Raw genomic sequence first — 20,198 nt, 5'->3', positions numbered from 1 at the left:
TTTTATTGTTTTGAGCACACACAGCATGTACAAATACAGCAATTACATCTTGAATAAGAAAAGGTTCTCTCCTTACACTGTAGAATAAATCAGAAGGTGCTGTGTTAAACCTAATCAAAGACTGCAGAGCTATGGACTCAAATCTTGTTCAAAATAAGATAGCTGAGCAAGGTCAACTTAGTACGTACGTTACAAAGGGGTTTTGTTTTTTAAAAAGGAAGTAATTTTTAGCTTAATAAAAAGCACAGTAGGGATGGCTTACCTTGGAGAGTCCACAATACTGCCTGCTGTCTGTCTGTCCATCTGTCCAGCCCATCCTTTTCCTGGAGCTTCCTCATCCCACTGTTTGTGAAGTGAGTGCTGGAGTGCCACCATGTGCAGTAGAGCACACAAACCAGAGCAGCACTGATGAATTTCTGCAGTGGGTTGGGAGCAGCCATGGGAGCAACAGAGTCCTGCCATCACCCTACTGGGAGCTTTTCAAAGAAAGGCCAGATGACCTGTGGCTGGCAAGACCTAGTACGGCCTTCCTAGGGCATGACACCTCCACGCATCAGAGCACTTTGCCAGAGCTGTTCTTTGGTGGTTTGCTGTAAAAATCTTTCCCTTGCAACAAATTTCTGCTTGAGAACCTTCGCAACTTATTTAAAAAAAAATAAAATTGTATTTCTGAAGGGAAATTTCCAGCCGTCCCCTAAGCACAATCCAGTGCTGTGGTGGAAGCACACAACAGAGGACTGCTTATCCCTCAGAACTATGATGTCAATATCACCGATTGCTTCACAGCAATTTCTTAAGTAACTGTATCTATGCAATTTATTTGTCCTACAGTCCTAAAATATCTCCCATGCTTTCCCATCTGCTGAAGTACCAGCTGTCCTCTTCCCAAGCACAAGCTATTAACTTCTCCCTTGACAAATTTTATGATGCAATTATGCAGTTTCAATACAAATTTCTACAATACTCAGAAAATTGTGGCAATATGAAGCTAAGTATTACAAGGCTTACTGTACCAATTCATTTATTTTCTTAATATGATTCAGTCAGTACTCTGATATAATGTAGCTGAAGATATTATTAACACAAAATTTTTCGTCTTGAGGTGGAGTTGAGAAGGTCTTCATTATACTCCGCAGGTATATGTATAAAAATAATGTACTGATCTTTGGCATATGTGGATATGTTTGGGGACTATGTTGTTTCTGTGATGGTAACAGATTGATTTGGGGTTCAGTATGAGTGGGCTGGACTGCTAATGAATGATGCTCTCCTAGCTCAGAAGGTCTCCTTTTTTGCTTAGAGTTCATGAGACTGTATAAAGACTATGTATGCAACATCCATTCCCTTACACTTGAAATAACAGCTCTTCTGGACACTGATCACATTATACGTTAAGTGAATGAATATTTCTTGTCACTTCACTGATATCTGGCCTTCAACTTTCAGTAGATTTACATGTGGAATTTGACAGCTCTGAGATGCTTCTACAGCAGACAATAATTTATAAAACGCAGCATGTCAGGGCATTGAGTTGCTGGACAGAGAAGCTTGGTTATTTGTAATGAATTCCAATATAAAAGAGGGCGTGTGAATACATACAGATAGCAGGTAGATAAGGAAAGAGAGAGAAGTTACCACTTACCGTCGTGCTATAGCCAGGATTGATCAAGGTAACATAAAATTTTCTTTGGCATGAAAAACAGGAAGAGAAGCAGGAGAAGATTGCCTGAGGACCTTTTGTGTGGTGGTGGTGTTTTGTTGCTTTTTTTTAATTTTAAAGGTGAGGGGAAACAATTCTAAGTAATTCTGGTAAAGAATGTAAAATCAAAAATTTCTTATTTCAGAAACTGAAGTTTCTTCAGGGTGTGACAGCAAGATTGGGAGAAACAAATTTTTGGATGGACCCCCTTTTATAATAAGCAGACATTGCCTGTGAAATAGAAGTGTGTGCTGACATCTTCATATGGTGGATCTTCATCTTCACAAGTGAAATGGTTTTTATTTGATGCAGTAGTGGAAGAGAAATTACCAAGGAAAAATAGCAAGAATTAACCTAACGGAAATGACTCATTAATAAAAATGAATCATCTTTGCAGAAATATTTTCAATGGGAATGAGATGGTATTTCAGTAGATTGGAATGGAGAATATTAGTCCTTGTTATGTTGTATCTTGGCTATTAGAGTAAAGGGAAAGTTAAATTGTTACTTCAGGTAGAAGTTTTTAGATGTGGATGGATTGCAAGACTGGCAAGTCCAGATTTGGAGATAATGGTTACATTCTCAGTTTAAGTTACTGGAAATATATATGATTATAGTGATTTGTGATTTGAGAAGGAGTTAGAGAATTAGAGGTAAAGATTTCAAGAATATGAATACAACATGGTATTCTAAGTGTGTTGTATTTGAGAAGATGCTTAGGCAGTCAAAAGATAAATCAGAACAATGGTGTGTTTTTCTGGGTTTTGCAGCAATTGAAAACTTCTGATCAACACTGACAGTGTGATTATGTAGCATGTTCAGTACACATGAGATTTGGGTCCATTATTTGAAGTCCATTAAAATATTTGAAGTTGTAATTTTTAATTTTTCCAAAGACTTGGACAAATTCGTGTGAATTTTGTGGAAAGAGAGGATGCAGCCAAATTATTCATCTAATATTTCCAGAAAGGGGAGAAACATAAGAAAGTTTCAGATACCGTGCAATATTTCTGATTTCTTTCTTGTAATTGTTATGTTTCACCCAAACAGTGTTCTGTGGAGAGCTTACTTCAGTCTCTTACAGCTGAAATTCCATTCTGGTTTCTGATACCCATACCCATGCAACAAAACCAGTACAAAAAGTTCAGCTAAATTCATGTGCTGTTCCAGTTAGCAAATTGAATTTTAGCAAAACTACAGTAGTGGCTGCAATCAAGAAATGATCCTATTTTGTGGACTCAGGTAGGAATTCTGCAGAAATTAAGTTTGTTCTTGAAGGTGGTTTATTAGCATGTGGATTTCTCTCCACCATCATGCAGTTGGGGTTAATGTTGCTTGAATTGGTTGATGTCATTTTACCCCTTATTAAAATGTGTAGAGTGAATCACTCTGGGATGAAAAGACTAAAAAATGAAAGCATGAGTTTTCAAATATCTTCTAGAACTGCTGTAAATAAAGGTAAACATAGATGGAAATTATGCCAGTGGTATAATAGGTAGTACTTTTTCATCAAAGAACACGTTTTCTCAATACTCTGTTTGCATAATATAAATATTGATAATAATGATAAAATTTTGTGGACATCAACAGCACCAAAACCTTGTTACTATGCTGATATGGTCCCCAAAGCAGCAGTTATTGCCTTGCTCCAAAAGGTTTATTGTCCTTTCCCTGCTGGCAATTCTGTCAACACACCTGGTGTGAGGGACAAGGTCTCCGAGAATCTGCCCTCTCCCTCTTGCCATTAGTCTCATTCCTTCTGCATGGTGGGCAACATCCATCTGCTGCACGCTTCCGCTTTGTGAAAAGCAAAAACATTGCTATAAGAAACCATTTCAGTATATGGTATTAATGTCTTTATCCAATTCTGAACATTGAAAGTTCAGGAGGGCAGAGGAGAGCAGATGCAATAACCATACTTTTAATTGCTGACTAACATAAACGCAGTTACAGCTGTTCAGAATAGGACAGGTTTCCTTGATAGTATGAGGTATCTGTGGTTGTGTGAGCAGTGTATGTTCTGATTCTGCGCCCCCCCCCCCCCCCCGCCCCCTGTGAGTTTGGATATTTATTGGTATTTCAGAATATACAATATGTTTTGTATCAGCATGATAAAAAAAATATATATTTATATATAAAAAATGAACCCCAATGCTATCTGCTACACTGTATTCTTGTGATTCACATTTTGTTTTTTAATGCTGTCTTCCTCTACAGTTAGACATATGAACAATCTATTCTCTTAACAGGACCGCTCATTTATCAGGTGTTTGTTCTTCACTGCATAAAAAAGGTTACCTTCTTTTCTCTCGCATAAAAAGGTTCTGTATATTTCAAGTGTCATTAGTAGCAGAGCTTTAATGTCAAGGTTACTGCACCTTAACTTTCAGCTACATTGAGTACAATTATAGACAAATTCTTCAGAGATATTTCAGGGAAACGCTTGGGGTGATAAGTCATGCTGGTGGTCTGCGCGTAGGTGACAGTACACAGTAATGGGAATTTCTGTTGTGTTAGTTCAAACCATCTCCCATAGTCAATGCAAATAAAATTATAGCCATGCTTCAAAGTCTTGGAGGGCTGAGAAACAGCTAATAAAAGGTAAGAGAAAGTATGGTCATAAAATTAATTGTTAGTAGCCTGGTTTTTTGCCATTTACCTGCAAGTGAGACCTTTTATTTCCCTTCATATCCTTGCAGTTGGCTTTAGTGCAAGGTATTTATTTTGGGCAAATAAAACACAGAATAGTCAAAACGATTTTTAAACCGTGATATGAAATTTGTTATGGAATAGATGCATGAGATATAATTGGAGAGTATGTGTTGTCGAGAGCCTATAGAGCCAATCTGGGTAATCCTGGCTGGATGGGCATCCTGGGTGGTGCAAGTCATTCCATAAGCACTCTGGCTGACACATGCTGCTGTTGTAAGGGAAGGAATCCTGGTCATTTCCATAGCAAAATATGTGTTTTCCTCCATCATGGTGTTCCTTTCGATTTTCTGCTTTGGTGGCAGCACTGTCATCCAATCCACAAATTAGTCCTTTAGTCCATACCTCGTCTTTTGAGTTTTATCATCAACATACCTTATTCAGTTCTGAGTCCTACTGTCTTTCCTTGCGTTGTGTATCCTCACATCTCATTTTTTCCAAGGCCATGCTACAGCAGCTGTTGCCAAAGCTTTTGACCATCTCCTTTCTTGCCTTTTGTAGACTCCTGTTTGCAATACCTGCAACTTGCTCCCTTCAATAAGCCAAAAAGATGACCTTTAAGCTAGCTCCATTTTAAACTCCTTCGGCTTGATCTTCTTTCACCTCATCAGCTTCAAGTGTCTTATTTTTACCTTTTTTTTTTTTTTTTTTTTTTTAATGTAGTACTGCTGTTTTAAGCAAACAGTGGTGGTTCTGTTTTTTCTGGACCACTGATAGCTATGCAGAGGTGGGCTTGCTTGTGATCACCTTCCTTGGAACTGGCCAATGGTCTTTCATTTTTGAATCAGCATTAGAGAATTTAAACCTACTCTGAATTGTCTGGAAACTTAGCCTGAAAATAACTATATCAGACTTCTGCATAATGTTTTCTGTGTTTTACTTAGACCTTTAAATTAGCCTCATGCCCTTTGGATTTTATAATGAATCCGGGGGCTTGCATTTGTTTCACATTGCACAGGTTTCATATATATTTCGTATTTGCCGGTGTCTGCCTGCAAAAATGCCACCTTGTTGGGGTAAGTAGTTTTGTCAGTAATAAAATGAATGTACAAGTGGCAGATAGTAGAAAGAACTTGATGGAAAATATTGTTGTTGGTAGAAAACTTTTTACCGTGTTTAGTTATCAGAGTAGCTGCTCAGTTATCATAGACTTGCATGAGCAGGAATTAATGGAATTCTTTCTAATTTTGTAAACTTTTTTTTTTTTTTAAGGTGCTGTTAAATCGAACATGCTTTTTATCTTTCAAACAACTGCAAAACACGAATAAGATTTGTTGGCTAGTTTAACTAGGAAATTATCCAGGTGAGATTCCCAAACCGGAGATGTGCTGTTAACCCTGCTCTGCGCTCTTGAGCCACTGACCGAGCATTCACCGAGGATGCAGGGAGTCCAGGATTGACTCCCTCGAGTATTTGAAAGGATGCAAATCCCCAGTACCCCTCTGTCTGAATTTTCAGAAAAATCCTCTTCACAGAGGGATATAGGACACTTAGGTCAGGAATGCCTGAGTAGGCAATGTTGTTTCCCTCCCAGTAAATTAGTGGAGCAGGAACTGGAGTTCAGGTGTCCCACGTTTCTCTCCCATAATCTCCTGGAGACTGACTGACTTTTTTCCACTCTTTTGCCATCTGGCTGAATGAATAATTCAGCATTTTGTGTAAGGGCAGAGTGGCTCAGCAGCAGCGGCCAGGGGAGGAGGCGTGAGGATGCCCTGGCCTTGTGAGCCGGGCGGCTGCCTGATGCGAGACCCAGATTACCGAGCGATGCTCTGCACCTTCAAAAGAGGAGTTTGGACTGAAAAGCCCGTTCTCTGCACTCGTGTTGTGAGATGCCACATCCAGTACTCCAGTCCTCCCTCCTTCTCGCAGTTTTTTGACTTCCAAATGCTGTCACTTAGAGTTTGGTGGACATCGGCATGTTTTTAAGCGATAAACATATCTTTGCTTATGCTGACAGATATTCACATTTGCCCCATTACATCTTTTCAGCCACATACCGCCTATAAACACAGAAAGGCAGGAAAATAAATGTCTCTGACAGTTGTTTTCTAGCTGGAGGCCAACATATGCAGCTGGGTGGAAAGGTGCTATAAGTCAGATCTCATAGGTGTTTTCTCAGAGATTATTTGGGATTATTTTCTCTGATTATTTGAGACAATTGTTTTTCTAACCTGCTGTGAAGGATGAGTTGCCTTTTGGATACTTAAATATTACCGTGCTGTTAAAGCAGCAAATTGAAAAGCAGACGAGAAAGTTCAAAGCCAAGGCTGAAAGTTCAGTTTCAACTCTTAGTTTTATGACTTTTGTCACTTTGTGTTACAACCTTTCACTTAGTGTTATTAATAAAATAATATAGAATTTGCTCATTTAAAATAGGCTATCTTTCTTCACAGCAAATGACAGTGAATTTCACTCTTTTTAGTACCTGTGTTAGATAATAGTTGTGAGAATAATAGATTCCAGGGACCTTTGATCCACCATTACTGTAAAATAAAAATACAACTTAATTTTTTTTCCCTCTGACCATAATGGTTTTAACCTTGTGTACTAATTTGAATGGGCTTGTGGGGGCAGAGTCCTAAATGAGACATAAATGAAGGAAAAATTGCTAATGCTGCCACTGTATATCTAATGAGCACTGTGTAATAAACCATAACCTCTTCAACATTTCTGTGGAAAATGGTGTGATTATTTTGGATGGCTGGCCCTTTGTGTATGGCTCATTACCATCTGGCATAATGTGTATTGATATGGCCTGTAATTGTCAACTCTTATTTGACATGCTGCCTTTAATAGATGTGCCTTGCATGGCTAGAACCCCCTAATGGTTATATGGAAAACTGTAATTAAAGAAAATATGTATACTTACGTAAAATACACACCCTTATATACATAAAATAATTTTGTAGATGGTCTCTGTTTTTCCTTATCTCCTGTTCTTTGTGGGAATACTTGTAAGTATTCCCAAGTTAGTAGAGAACCAAATGCATCGCATTACTGATGTGGATACCTAAATGTGTAAAGACAGATACGAATCCTGAATGTAGGTGGTTTCCTCTTGCAGAATTTGCTTAAAATGCATTTTGAAATGTTTGTTCTCTGCGTGCAGCAAGATAGAACTAAACTCAATATACCTGTGGTTCCCAGCATGCTGGTGGCTTTGGGTGCTCCTGTGCTGGGAATGGGAGGTCACTGCAAAGGGCAAAGTGGCTCTGGGGTTGATGTGTCTCCCGAATAAGGTGGCTGAAATAGATGCATTTGGAAATCCCAATGCTGAAAGCATCTATATCTACTTAAAATGGGCTGCTGGTCAATAGTAAGTTTTCAGATATAGGGACCAACATTAACTGCTGCCAGATCTAAGTTGTCTTTCGTTTATTTTATGCGAAGTTTCTTTCCCTTGGCTTTACAGTTGATGAATACGTGAATAACTAGGAGACATACTCTTGCTACTCAGGTTGGCTTGCAATACAAAACAGGCCACAGGATTTCCCCAACTTTAGTCAGGTCTAATACCTGTGCTTAAATAGGATTTCATCAGGTATTCTCTGCAGTTGTGCCGTTGTTGGAGAATCCACTGTTACTTTTTGTAACAGAGCTTGGCAAGGGCCTTCACCTTAGACTTCTCTGGATTTGCTTAGGTTCAAGCTACTGGATCTTATTTTGTCTTTGCCTGATAATCTGAGTATTTTCTTATCTTGATTTTCTTTAAAATTTTTTTCTGTAGTGTAAATACGTAAACTTTTAAATGGCTGTGACCAAGTCAGTCTACAGGTTCAATATCAGCCTTCTCCATATGTTAAACAGATTTAGTTTCTCACTTTATATGTTTTCTTTTACTCTGGTGGTTAGTGTGACTGTTCTCTAAACTTTTTCCTGCTTTCCCAAATTCTTCCTGAAATAACTTTACCGGTGATGATTTTTATTGGCATCGGAAACCCAGAGCTGGCAGAAGCACTACTTTTGCTGCTATTCTTCCCTTAAATCATCAATGGATCCTGTTAGCCTTTTTGACCACAGTGGTATCCTGTATTTCAATCAATTATTTGGGATGATCTGTTCCTTCACCCTCTTTCCACCCTTTTCCAAACCCTCAGTGTTTTCTTCCCGACAGAGTCTCTAGTCCTGTATGTATATGCTCTGCTTTCTGTAATTCCGGCTGAGGTCTTTTGACTGATCTCTTTTTGCAATGCATAGTTTTACTTGAGTAAAGCATATTGAACCAGCTCAGTTGACTCTGTATTGAGGATGATTCATTCTCTTTGCTGATTATCAGCTGTGTCATTCCTTTTCTGTTGCCTTCCCTCCTGAGTGCAAGTTCTCTGGACCTACTGGCTATAAAATCCTAACACGGCTGCCATTCATGAGCATTATTTTTCACTACTGAGCTAGAAGATATTTGTATCTGGTTGTGTAAATATATTGCTTAAAAAGATAACAGGCTTTCTAAAATCCTTTGCCTTTGTGTCGTTATGTTTCTGCCCACCCTGATAGACCAATGCAGTTCTTAAAATTCTTCATGGCTTTGTGGGGTTTTAGTGTATCCTCTTTAAATTGCCTTTGCTCAGTTTCCTGTCCATCTCTGCATTTTCTCATTTGTTCCTTTTAACAATTTTCTTCCTTGCCTAGTTTCTCTGATTTGCATTTCTTGCTATCAGTTTTCCAGCTTGTTTGAGCTCAAGAGGGAGAGAATTATAGTGACTTGGCCTTGTCTAAGTCATGATTTTTTTGCTTTTTCTTTTGTTTTTAATCAGCGTAGCCTTTTTAACTGGGGAATTGTGGCTTTTTGGTCATATAGCAAAATATTCTTGAATAGTTTCCAAAAGCTATTCAGATTTTTTTTGTTAGTTTATCTAAATGATTCAGTTCATTTTATCACTGAAAATATCGCTTATCTACAATATTATATACTTCTGAATATTATATGTCATGTTTATAAAGAATGTTTGTATACTGCTATGGTTTTGATTATTGTTTTAACAAACGTATTGAGATCATGTTCACTTGTACATAACTTTCTAGTTCTGATATGAACTCTTTGTAGCAAATTAAAGTTTTATTAGAGCATTCAAGTGGAATGCAACATTTCTTGAGCTAGGAAATGTCCTTTTAGAAATTAAATATAGTGACAATACAATATCTTGCCAATATACATTATTCAAAGTAAAATCTCCTGTAGTAGCTGCATCTTTAGTGACATAATGAGAGCAGTAGCTCTTTAAAGAAATAAACACCTTAGCTTTTGATGTGACTTGATATAGTACTTGATATGGTCTGCATAGCTGTTAATACAATCTATAGCAGACACCAACTAGAATTTCAACTTTATTTATTAGAAGCTCAAGTCTTAATAATTGCCGTGTGAAAAGACAGTGTTGCATTCGACAGCTTTACTTCATTTTGGAAATGTGAATCTTTCCATTGGGATAGCCAGTGATTTTAAAATGGGAATTATGGTTTGTGATCTTAATAATGCCAAATTTTAATAAATTTGACAATATGCTTATAAATGAGTAGCTCTAATTTTTATTGCTGATTTCTTACCATCGGTGTTCAAGTAATCCAAGAAATCTCTTTTTCCAGAAATCTTATTAGGGTGGTGGGTTTTTTTCTTTACATCTTTAGGTGAATGCTCTTGTTTTTTCTTTGGTTTGATTTACTAAGTTAAGCCAACCAGCCCTCCTTTAACCACACACACCGCCCCCCCACACACACCCACCCACCCCCCCACCAAAAAAACCAAAACAAACAAAAAAACCCAAAACAAAACAAAAAAAACCCAACAAAACAAACCCACCACCTTAAAACTGAAACTGTAAACCCGCTTTTTTTTAACAATATTTGTGTAATTAGTGTCTTGAGTCTATAGTCTACTTTTTTTTCCCTAGCAGTATAGAAAGGGTCTCTAAGAAAAGGAAAAGTAATAGATGTTTCCCCTTTCAACACTTTCTAACACATATGAAACCTGTAATAACTGAAATAGGATGTCAAGATATATAAGTTTCTCGTATCTTTGTCTGTGGGCTTTAATAACCATACGTAGGCTTGCCACCACATCTCACGTCTGGTTTAAGCAATGCAAATGTTCTTTTCATACCTGTCCCTTGCAAAATCTCCTCGGCATCCTTTTTACTGGGAGACTCCTGCTGTGACAAGGGCTGTCTGTTTGAGGAGCGTATCTGGATTCTTCCCTTCTCAGCCCAGCCTGCCTGCTCCTGGTCTGTTCGCTCGGCTGGATTGTCACCGGTTTGCTGGATCTTGCAATGGTTGGATACTTCTTACTGTGCAGGCTTTGTCTTGATGGTCTCTTCTTTGTCGGTCCCAGCATGGATGTCTGCCTCTATGTCCTGGTAAAAGCGGTTTTACTTACTGATGCTGGTGATATTCTTCTGCTGGCTTCTCCGATTAACACGTTCTTTTTTAAACTGAACTTGGGATAGTGATTCTCACCAGATCTCTGTCTAAATTCTCTCGCCTCCTTCCCAGAGTTGATGCTTTTGCTTCCAGGCTGGGAATATTTTTCTTTTAGCCAGTGCGCTTTGAAGGGGAATTGCTGTGATGGTGCCATCCAGCACCAGAAGGATGTGCTGTGCTGGAGGTTGTGTTCACTGGTACTGGCCACCGACGCCCAATGTAGGGGTAACCCAGACAGAGCCATCAGACTCTGAAGTTCACCAGTTAGGGCATCGTTTTGCGAGGAGGTGATGGTGCAGACATGGATCCCTTGCATTTGGATGCAGGCAACCGGCTCCAAGGCTTGAGGGCTCCACGGTAGTGACACGGTGGTGGCCGTCTTGTCATCTCTGTGGCACTGGAGGGAAACTGATCCGAACTGATTAACTTCTGTGTTGCTGTCTGGAGTACAAAGGGGGAACTGGTTGTTCTGTGGTAGACCTAAAGTAATTATCAGTGAAGTCAAGACTGCCAAAACCTTTCTTCTGGATTCCTGCATTAAGAAAAGGAACGGGAGCCTGACTTCAAGTGCCTCTCTCTTCCCCTGCTGACCACTCACAGCGCCTAGAGAAACTGGCTTGCTGAATTCCGGTGGACATCTGCCCACTGAAAACCAGAAAACATTGTCAAACCCTGTAATGGGCTGAGGGAAGCGCTTACTCAGGCAAATTAGGGAAAAGAAATTAAGCTTTATTCAGTGGTAGAGGAGATACAAGATGAAAATGTAAGATCTTTTCAAGAACAAAGAAGGAAAAATACATGAAGGAGAATGGGTAGAAGTTTTACTTCAAAAACTTTATGATGCTAGGAAGGGAAGGAGATGAAAGAGGTAAGATATGTAGCCAGTTCAAAAATAAATTGATTGACAGGAGTGCAGTTAAACAGAATACTCAATAAACTTCATAGAATTGATGTCTTTAAGCTTCATTTATCCCTCAGGTAGAAGATGCCCCTACAGTAGCTTAGTGACCAAGAGAAGAGGAGCCACACAAGTCTTAGTCTCTGCCCTTGTTAAAGGACAACAGTGGGTTGATATTTTCTGCTGGATACATGAGTCATGGTCATGCAATGAATATTTGGTGCTGTGCTTACTGCTGCTTTATCTCGAACATTTTTCCTGTTGGTGAAACCACAGTGCCTACCGTACAAGTTGACTAGTTTGAACACCTTCCCCCTCCCCTTTAAATTTCTTGTAAAAGAGACTATATACAGAGGATGAGAGTGAGACTTTCCATCACCGTGATGCTATTTGCTACTCACTATGTAATGTTCCTTGAATCATGGTTTTATTAACCATGGCGTTGACTTGACACATGAATGCAAAAAAGAACGGTAAAAATTCCAGCTCTTTCTTGCTGTGTAACTAGATGGGTTATCTTGGGGCAGCATAATGCCCAGAGCATACAGGATGAACCTGAATTTAGTGTATGCACCTTCTTGTCTTTGCAAAAGTTTTTCTTTCTGTTCACTGGTCACAAAAAAAGTAAAATCTGATACCACGTTCTGCCCAAATACATTGTCAGTGCTTGAGATTATTAGTTTAATTCTTTAGTTAATTATTTTTCGTATGTAATTTTCCACTAAAGAACTATTTCATTTTTCAGCTTCATAGGTATTTAGATTATTATAGTTATCACTAAAATGGAATGTATGCTGGTATTTTTAATGTATTTATTTTTTTTAATCCCGAATGTAAGGCTTTACATTTATTTATATTTTATTTACAAATTAATCCTTCATGTATTGAAGGGAAGCTATTGGATTGACAGTCACAGAGAAAATGTTCAAATCATGGGTGCGTACTGTTAGTCACTTTAAAGGTTAAATGATAGGAGTTCTTAAAGAATTTTTGATCTATCGGTTCCACTGCTTTGTTCATTGCAGTTACTTCCGTTGTTGAAAATTTTAGAATATGAGTTTTAATGGCTAATTTAAGTCTTTGGTCCATTTCTGTGAAATATGTCTACTATTACCATTTAAAGTGACTAAACAGTACTTCACACAACCTATGATCCTTTGAGAGGGCCAGTATATTTCTGATGGTTAGCTGATAATCAAAGGGAAACTGACTCAAGTTTTCTTGCTGTTGCTGAAACCCTGAGTTTCCATTGCACATATTCCAGAGGAGTATTGAAGCTGAAGTGCTCTTTTGTTCACAGCAATACAATTGTGCTATTTAATGCTTCTATTTTATCATATGTTTTCCTAAATATTATTTAGGAAATATTCCTCTTCTTTCTTTTTTAGAGTAGGACATGAAATTAGGGACTGAAGTCATTTATAAGAACCGTCAAAGAGATCATACTGGCAAGTTTTTTATTGCTGCAATATTTAAAGGTAAACAACAAAAAGGGTATTCAGGATGCCAGGAAGGAACACTGCAAAATTAATTTTTAAAAGTTGCATAGGAAATTTACCACCAAAACCTATTTTGTTTCCACAGAGTTTTGTTTCAATATTTTGCCAGTCCCCCTTACCATTTCATATAGTTTTGGTTAGACCTTAAAATCTGTGTTCAATTCTGCATGAGATTGTCATCTCCATAATAAGACCATTGATAACAGTGATACTGTGATGAGGCAGACTCCCGGACATACAAATGTGAAATGTTAATCCAAAACAAAATTGTGAGATGCACTTTTTGAGATAGAGGCATATTTACGAAGATTCTCCTTTAGTTCTTTACTTTTTTTTTTCTCTAGATGTGGTGCCTTTATGAGTGTGGGGTTTCTACAAAACCTGCATTCCCTACTTCAGCATCTCAGCAGCAGGATGTTGCAGCTACTGCATTAGTTTATAAGGGCAGAAATAAAAGATTTATTGAAGTATGCTCAGCAGTTTGTCCAAGTTCAGCAAAACTTGGATGTCAGTGATCTGTGACTTCATTGGGAGAGGGGAGCAAAGAGGAAGAGCAGAAATTGCACTTGTTTTGTTTTGTTGCAGGATGTCTATATAACTTAATTTTACATTTTTCTAGTATTTTCCTGCAAGCTGGTGGGTTACAGTACTGGAGTCAATATAGCTCAAATTGACCTTGCTGAAGAGTTTTTAATTCCTCGTGAAGTTAGTGTTTTCTTTGTACTTTCCAGGATGACATTTACAGCTTGAGGAGCTCATAACCTAAGGGATGCTTCACAGAAAGTATTTTACAGAGGTTTAGGTTGGTTACACTGGTACTAAACTTGCAGGAACAAGAAGTCAAGAGCAGAAAAACGAGGCAACTTACATGCTGCTCCTTTTTACACACCACAGGCAGGAAAAGTCTGTAAAATAAAGTTTTTCATGAAGAGTAGAGGCGAAAAAAGAAAATGGAATAGAGGGAAAAAGTATTCACTGAAGTGATAAATAGGAATTGGCTCTACAAGGTGATGAGCCAGTATGTCCTGTTGTCCTGTTTACAGGAGGAGGAGGAGTCTCCATCCTTGAAGATCGACAAAAACCATCTGGACATGGTTCTGGGCGACCATCTCTAGGTGGCCCTGCTTGAGCAGGTGGTTGGACCAGGTGACCTCCAGAGGTCCTTCCAGCCTCGGTGATTCTGAGATTCTCTTAGTCAAGGGAGTGGAGGGGAGCTGAGCTGTGTTCCACAATTAGCTCTGCTCAAGTAATGCACCTAACAGGGGAACTTGTGCTTGTTTGACTATAACCCATCAAAACTTTTTAGTATGGTCCCCTTGGTACTGTCCAAGCCTCTGTACCACTCTCTTTGGAATGGCATTTCTGCATGTAGGTCGATTTTCAGAAGAGGAGCAAGAAAAGGAGATGCAGGGACATGTGGAGCTCAAAACAGTGTCATCTCTTGAAACGTGATGTCTGTCTGCGGAGTCTCTGGGGCAGCTGATGATGGTTTGCAGGGAGTTCGTGCTTCAGTGATGAAGCCCATGAAAGACAGATGGAAGTATGTTGGCATTTGGTGAAAAAGTGTTCCTTATTCTTAGCCTACTTCATTTAGAGACTCCGTGTGTTTTAAAGATGTTGACTGTTTTCTCAGTACTACCTTGCTGTGTAAGTAATTCTCGTGGCAGCCACTTCTGTGTTGTGTGAACATGGGTGCTGGAGCAAGAACAGGATGGCAGCAGTAGGAGTTCATAATCCTGTTGCCCTGTTTCTGCTTTTGTACTCTGTTCTATGTTGTTATAAGTCCAGCATTGCATAAACGTTAATGTTTTGTACTTTGGGATTAGCTGCTTTCAAATACACAATTATTTAATCACTGAAGAGTGCTTGAGATCGAGAAAGCTGTGTATAGTGTTGCTTTAGCCATTCAGTAGCAACTTCATAATAGTGGGGGTTTTCTTGTTGGGTGCTTTACAAAGTCTTGTCAAGAACCCTCCTGTATCCGTAGTAGCACTGTGGGCTTTTTAGTCATGCCTGAGTATTATGGGGGTTATTACAAAAAATGGATAGAAATCTGTTGCCCGGGATTTCTGCAATAGCTTTGGTTCTTATATGTTTAGTTTCCTAGAAAGAGAGAGAGGGAGAGAGAGGAAGAGTGGCGTATGAGATCAGAATTAGACACAGATTATCTGCCTAATATGGTTCTCTCGATAGCACAAATAATATGAATACCCTTCGGAGAACAAATGGATTCTAGAAAAAGAAATGAAAACATCCAGATCCTGAGCATTTGGAAAGCACGACACTGATGTATTTGTGTAACCTTTTCATGAAGAGCGATGCTGAAGTCAAAGAGGGGATTTTGATTTCCTTCATTAAAAGCTTATTAAATGAAGAAATAGGACAGTCGTCGTTTCGCTTCAGTAGTTGGGGGTCACAGAGGCGGCCTGACCTCCTCGGGATATTAATTCCTGCTTTCAGCTGGGGGAAATGAGCCGTCGCTGGAGTCGGCTGCAGCTCGATGTGCTCGTCACTAGGGATCCCCATATGTCCCAGGATCCGCGGCGGTGGGAGACGCAGCGCTCGGCGGCGGGGAGCAGGCGCTCTCATTGCTATTCCGAACAGGTAGCCGGGCTCAGTCTGCCCAGAGCAAGTCTGTTTAATGTTGATCAGCTGTCCATCTGATAAAGCGAATTGATATGGGCATTTCCTCCAAGGGCTGCCCTGACAGTGACAGCAGGAGCATCAGGATGTCTTGTTAGTCTTTTTCTCTGAGCTTGGGATTTTATTAACCCTTTGTTAGAGCCGAGTCAGGCGTGATCACAAACAATATTGCGGCTCTAGGTTGTGCACGTTTCTCCCTCGCCTCTTTGAAAAACAGCGTCAACCTTCAATTTTGTTGTCTACATGGAGAATGGCTGGCTGGTTTGTTTTCAGGTTGTTTTTCTCTGCATGGAGCAAAAATTGCGAATTATAAAGGCAGCTTTTAAAACAGCTTAGGTTTTTTGTGTGTGACAAAATACATTGGGAACCTCTGTTTATCCTCTCCCCCTAGTTCATCTACCTTTTTTATGCCTGCCCAGGCTGTGTGCCTGTACTGGCCCTTCTCACTTGCTGATTGCCATGGATCACTGCCCTGAAACAGTTGCTGCTGGGGCTCTTCACAGGTCAGATAGATTTAGGGCAAAAGGTTAGTTTAGATTAATATTGCTCAGGGTGGGTACCACACATCTTCACTGTCTAGAGGCAACAGTATTAATTTGCTCAGTACTACTCTGGCGCTGAGGCAGAATCTAACGTGAACGTGTATCAGCAAGGATACGTATGTGAACGTGTGGAGCAGTTTAGTTATTTGATTAATCAGTGCTTGGCCACTTTTGAGTAAGCACAGGGAGCATAACGTGCCTTTTACTAGGTTGCAATTTAATTTGAACTTTAAGGCCTTTTAGTTATCTGCATAGCTGAGGGCACACATTCTGGTTTTGCTCATATATGAAGTGGTGGAGACCTAAAGGGAACTGCTTGAGTCAGAAAAGATGTGAATGTGCTGAAGATTTCATAAGAGGGGGGCCTGTGCATATCCGGGTGTGCAGAGTTCAGAGGATGCTCCCGTGTGTTGCTCTGTTCCCCCCTCCCATTGTCCCTGTGCAGTTATGTCTGTTCATCGCCTGGTTGTAGTTCCAAGCTAAGGTGACATCTCTGGGCTCCTCGGAGTGACAGTTGCTAACTATGGGGGGCTGCAGGGTTGAATTGCAGGAGGAGGGGAGGAGAGTGCTGTGCAACATGACTTTTCGTGCCTTTTCCAAAAAACAAAAATAAATAGAGGGCAAGCCTCTATGGGATAATCTCTGTGGCAAGCCTCTCACAGGAATTTGAAAACCCTAAATTGAGAATGCAGCACGCAGTGTGTTGGAATAAGAAGTGATTTGTAAACCTATCCACATAAAATTGGGTCTGCCCCTTTGCTGGACCTTTGCTGCTTCTGAGTAAAACAACCAGTGAAATATCATTAGTACACAGTTTTAAAATGTTCAGCAGTTTCTCCTCTCCCCTCTCTGCCCTCCCCCCTTGGTATTACTGAACTGCAAGGTATCCTGTTATTAATTTAACTCTAATTTGAGCAGTCATTGACTGCAGTATTCTTACAGTGTTCGGATCAGCTTGCTCACGACTCCCCTGCTGATAAGTCCTTTGTTCCTTCCCATCAGTACTTTCTGCTTGGCATTTTCCTCATGTCAGTGTCCCTCAAGCTTCTAGAAGACAAAACAAAACAAAAAAAGCAAGCACCATGAGGACCGTATCAATTACTTAGCTTCATTTTGCAAAAGAATTCAAACAAAGGGCAGCGTTCCTCCTAATGGAACCTGTGGCACCAGCAGCTTACCTGAAAATACTTAGTTCTCTGTGCTTAACACCTCCCGGTTCTGGCTTCTAGAAGTGCATAGAAGAGCTACACAATAATTCATAAAATATCTGTTTTGCATATGCGGTTGTCTTCCCCCCCCCAAGAATCTGTATTTTATTCATAGCATCAAAAACAATTGTACTTTTTTCTTTGCTTTCAGTCAAAGAAGTCTGGCTGAGATTACAGAACTAATCCACACTGCCTTTCTGGTGCATCGTGGCATAGTGAATATCGGTGAGCTCAAGTCCTGCGATGGCCCGCTGAAGGATATGCAGTTTGGAAATAAAATGGCTGTTTTGAGTGGAGATTTTCTTCTAGCAAATGCTTGCACAAGCCTTGCACAGTTGCAGAATACCAAGGTAAAAGAACAAAATTCTTCTGCTGCCAGAGCAAGTAACTATTAGTGAATCTTCTGAAAGAGAGACCTTTTAAAAAGGTAGCAGTTGTGATATGTATGTAATATATGGATCATCTTGTAAAAATCAGCATACTTACATTATAGCTGTAGGTGGATTGCCAGGCTGCTGTGAACATTTTTATCACTGCCCTACAGAATTACTGTGTTGAAGTCTTTTTACTATACATTCTGAAGCCCTGTAGCCATAGGTAGTAATGGATGAGTGGTTAATTTGGTTAATTTAATGTATATGTAGTGGCATCCTCATGACATGTTGGACTACAGCACCTCTGGCAGACGGCCAGGTGAAGATATGCTTGATTTGTTATTTTGTTTTACCTTGTGCTTTGTGAAAGGTTTGTCTGTCTTAAGGACTTCTGAGGAGAAGGCTTCATTTCTTTGTCTACACAGCACTAGGGTGACTTTTTAATCTTAATGAAATTGTTTTGTTAGGCGTTTGGATGCCCCTGAGTATTGGATTGCTCTATTAACGTGGATGTACTCACTTCTAAAGGGCAGCTGCAATCCAGCTCCTCAGCCAAACTGTTTGAAACTTTACAGGGAAATGTTTTTCACGACAAATCAATAGTATATATGTATGATCTTAGAAAATGAGACTGATGGAGGCCTTAAGAGATCATCTCTCTAGTCAGTTCTTCTTTTCCTCAGACAGGATCAGCTACACCAAATCATTATTGACATGCGTTTGTCTCGCTTGTTCTTAAAACCTCCCATGGTGGAGAGAGATCCCCGGGCATCCCTGTGCCAGCCCAGCGTAACCCCTAGATGCACCTAAGGCTGGAGAGCTTAGTGTGGCATTCCAGCGCAAACAGAAAACATCGCTTCTTTGCAGTGGTGCTTTTTATACATTTGAAGATTGCTGCCATATCATAATGTAAAATAAATGTTTGTCATGTGTGCAATTGTCAGTAATCAACAGTTTTAATCCTGAGCTTAAGGGTTCTATTCTTTTTAGATTCTCATGCTAAAGCTCCTCGTGATAGTAGCTGAGTATTTCTGTACTGCTTTGATCATGAGTGTGACAGCTTCTCTCAAAAGTGGTGTCATTTTGTAACACAGAGCTGAGATTCAGGAGAAAAGACAGAAAATTTGATGTCAATCTGCTGGAATAGTGGGTTAGACCATTACGGTGATAACTGGTAGTAAGTAGTAAAAAAAGTTCTAAATAGTGCAAAATTTTAGTCATACCATAACCAAAATAAGGTGCGATTGATTTTACTAGTTGATTTGTATCCTTTTTTTTTTTTTTTTAGCACTTAGTAAGACTCTCAAGACAGAACAAGGGATTTAACCCTACATCATTTTTTGGTTGTTTTTTCAACACAAGAGGAAGCTTTTATAAAACCTAGCACCTATTACTTTGCGTTTAATACATCATCAAATATTGCAGCAGCAATGTATAATCTCTGAAGACTCACCAGGAAACAAGCCTACAGTGAAAGGAAGCACAAGTGCAAAGAAATACTTTTTTTTTTTTTCTTTAAGCAATCATTATACTGCATGTCAGAAAATTCTGCCAAAACATTTTAGCACTTTTTTTTCATTTTTCTGACATCTAAATACTTTCATAGCTTCTACATACGATAAGTGGGATGCCATTATGAAAACTGATTGACTTAGTAAATTATTCTTTTTCATACATCTAACCCTACTAGTGAAGTTAGAGAAATTGAAATACAAGCTATAGAAATCTCTTGACAGGTGCAATGATTTAAACATACTGTATTTATTCTTTTGTAAATGATGAATTTTCAAATCTGGCATCTGTTTTTCAGCAGTGTGAAATAACTGTGACTTTTTCTTCACAATGTTTTGTTTTCTTTGATGTACAAAGTAAAAATTACAGCACTGCTTTTTTGCTGGCACTTATTGGGTAGCTCAGCAAATTGACTCATGAAATAAGCAGCATTGTATTGTACGTGGCACTGACCATGGTGGGCTGTAACCTCTACAGACATGCATATAGCTGTTGTATAGACTAGAATTTCAACTAAAGGGGTTTTTAACATCAACTGAAACCATTGCTACCAAAATAATTTTATTGTGCTGTTAAACTCTTGCCTAAGCTTCTGTATGATGTGTTTATCTCTGTGCTTCTCTCGGGGCTGACAATTAGATGTGAAACTCTGTAGTCGTAATGAAATGCAGAGCTATTTTATAATTGCCAAGGGTAAAAT

The 20,198-nt window shown here is 39.3% G+C and overlaps 1 protein-coding gene across 1 annotated transcript in view; it reads left to right on the top strand.

Annotated features, from left to right (window-relative positions):
• The window catches only part of PDSS2 (decaprenyl diphosphate synthase subunit 2), a 120,206-nt gene that overhangs the window by 58,447 nt on the left and 41,561 nt on the right, over positions 1 to 20,198 (top strand). The window contains exon 3 of the mRNA XM_065631304.1: positions 17,764 to 17,962. Coding sequence (XP_065487376.1) covers positions 17,764 to 17,962 — 199 coding nt within the window. The remainder of the gene's footprint in view (positions 1 to 17,763; positions 17,963 to 20,198) is intronic.

This window comes from Caloenas nicobarica, chromosome 3 (genome assembly GCF_036013445.1).
Source record: "Caloenas nicobarica isolate bCalNic1 chromosome 3, bCalNic1.hap1, whole genome shotgun sequence".
In the NCBI taxonomy this organism is placed as follows: Eukaryota; Metazoa; Chordata; class Aves; order Columbiformes; family Columbidae; genus Caloenas; species Caloenas nicobarica.
The sequence above is the reverse complement of the archived record's forward strand: the minus strand, read 5'-3'. Positions and strand labels throughout refer to the sequence as shown.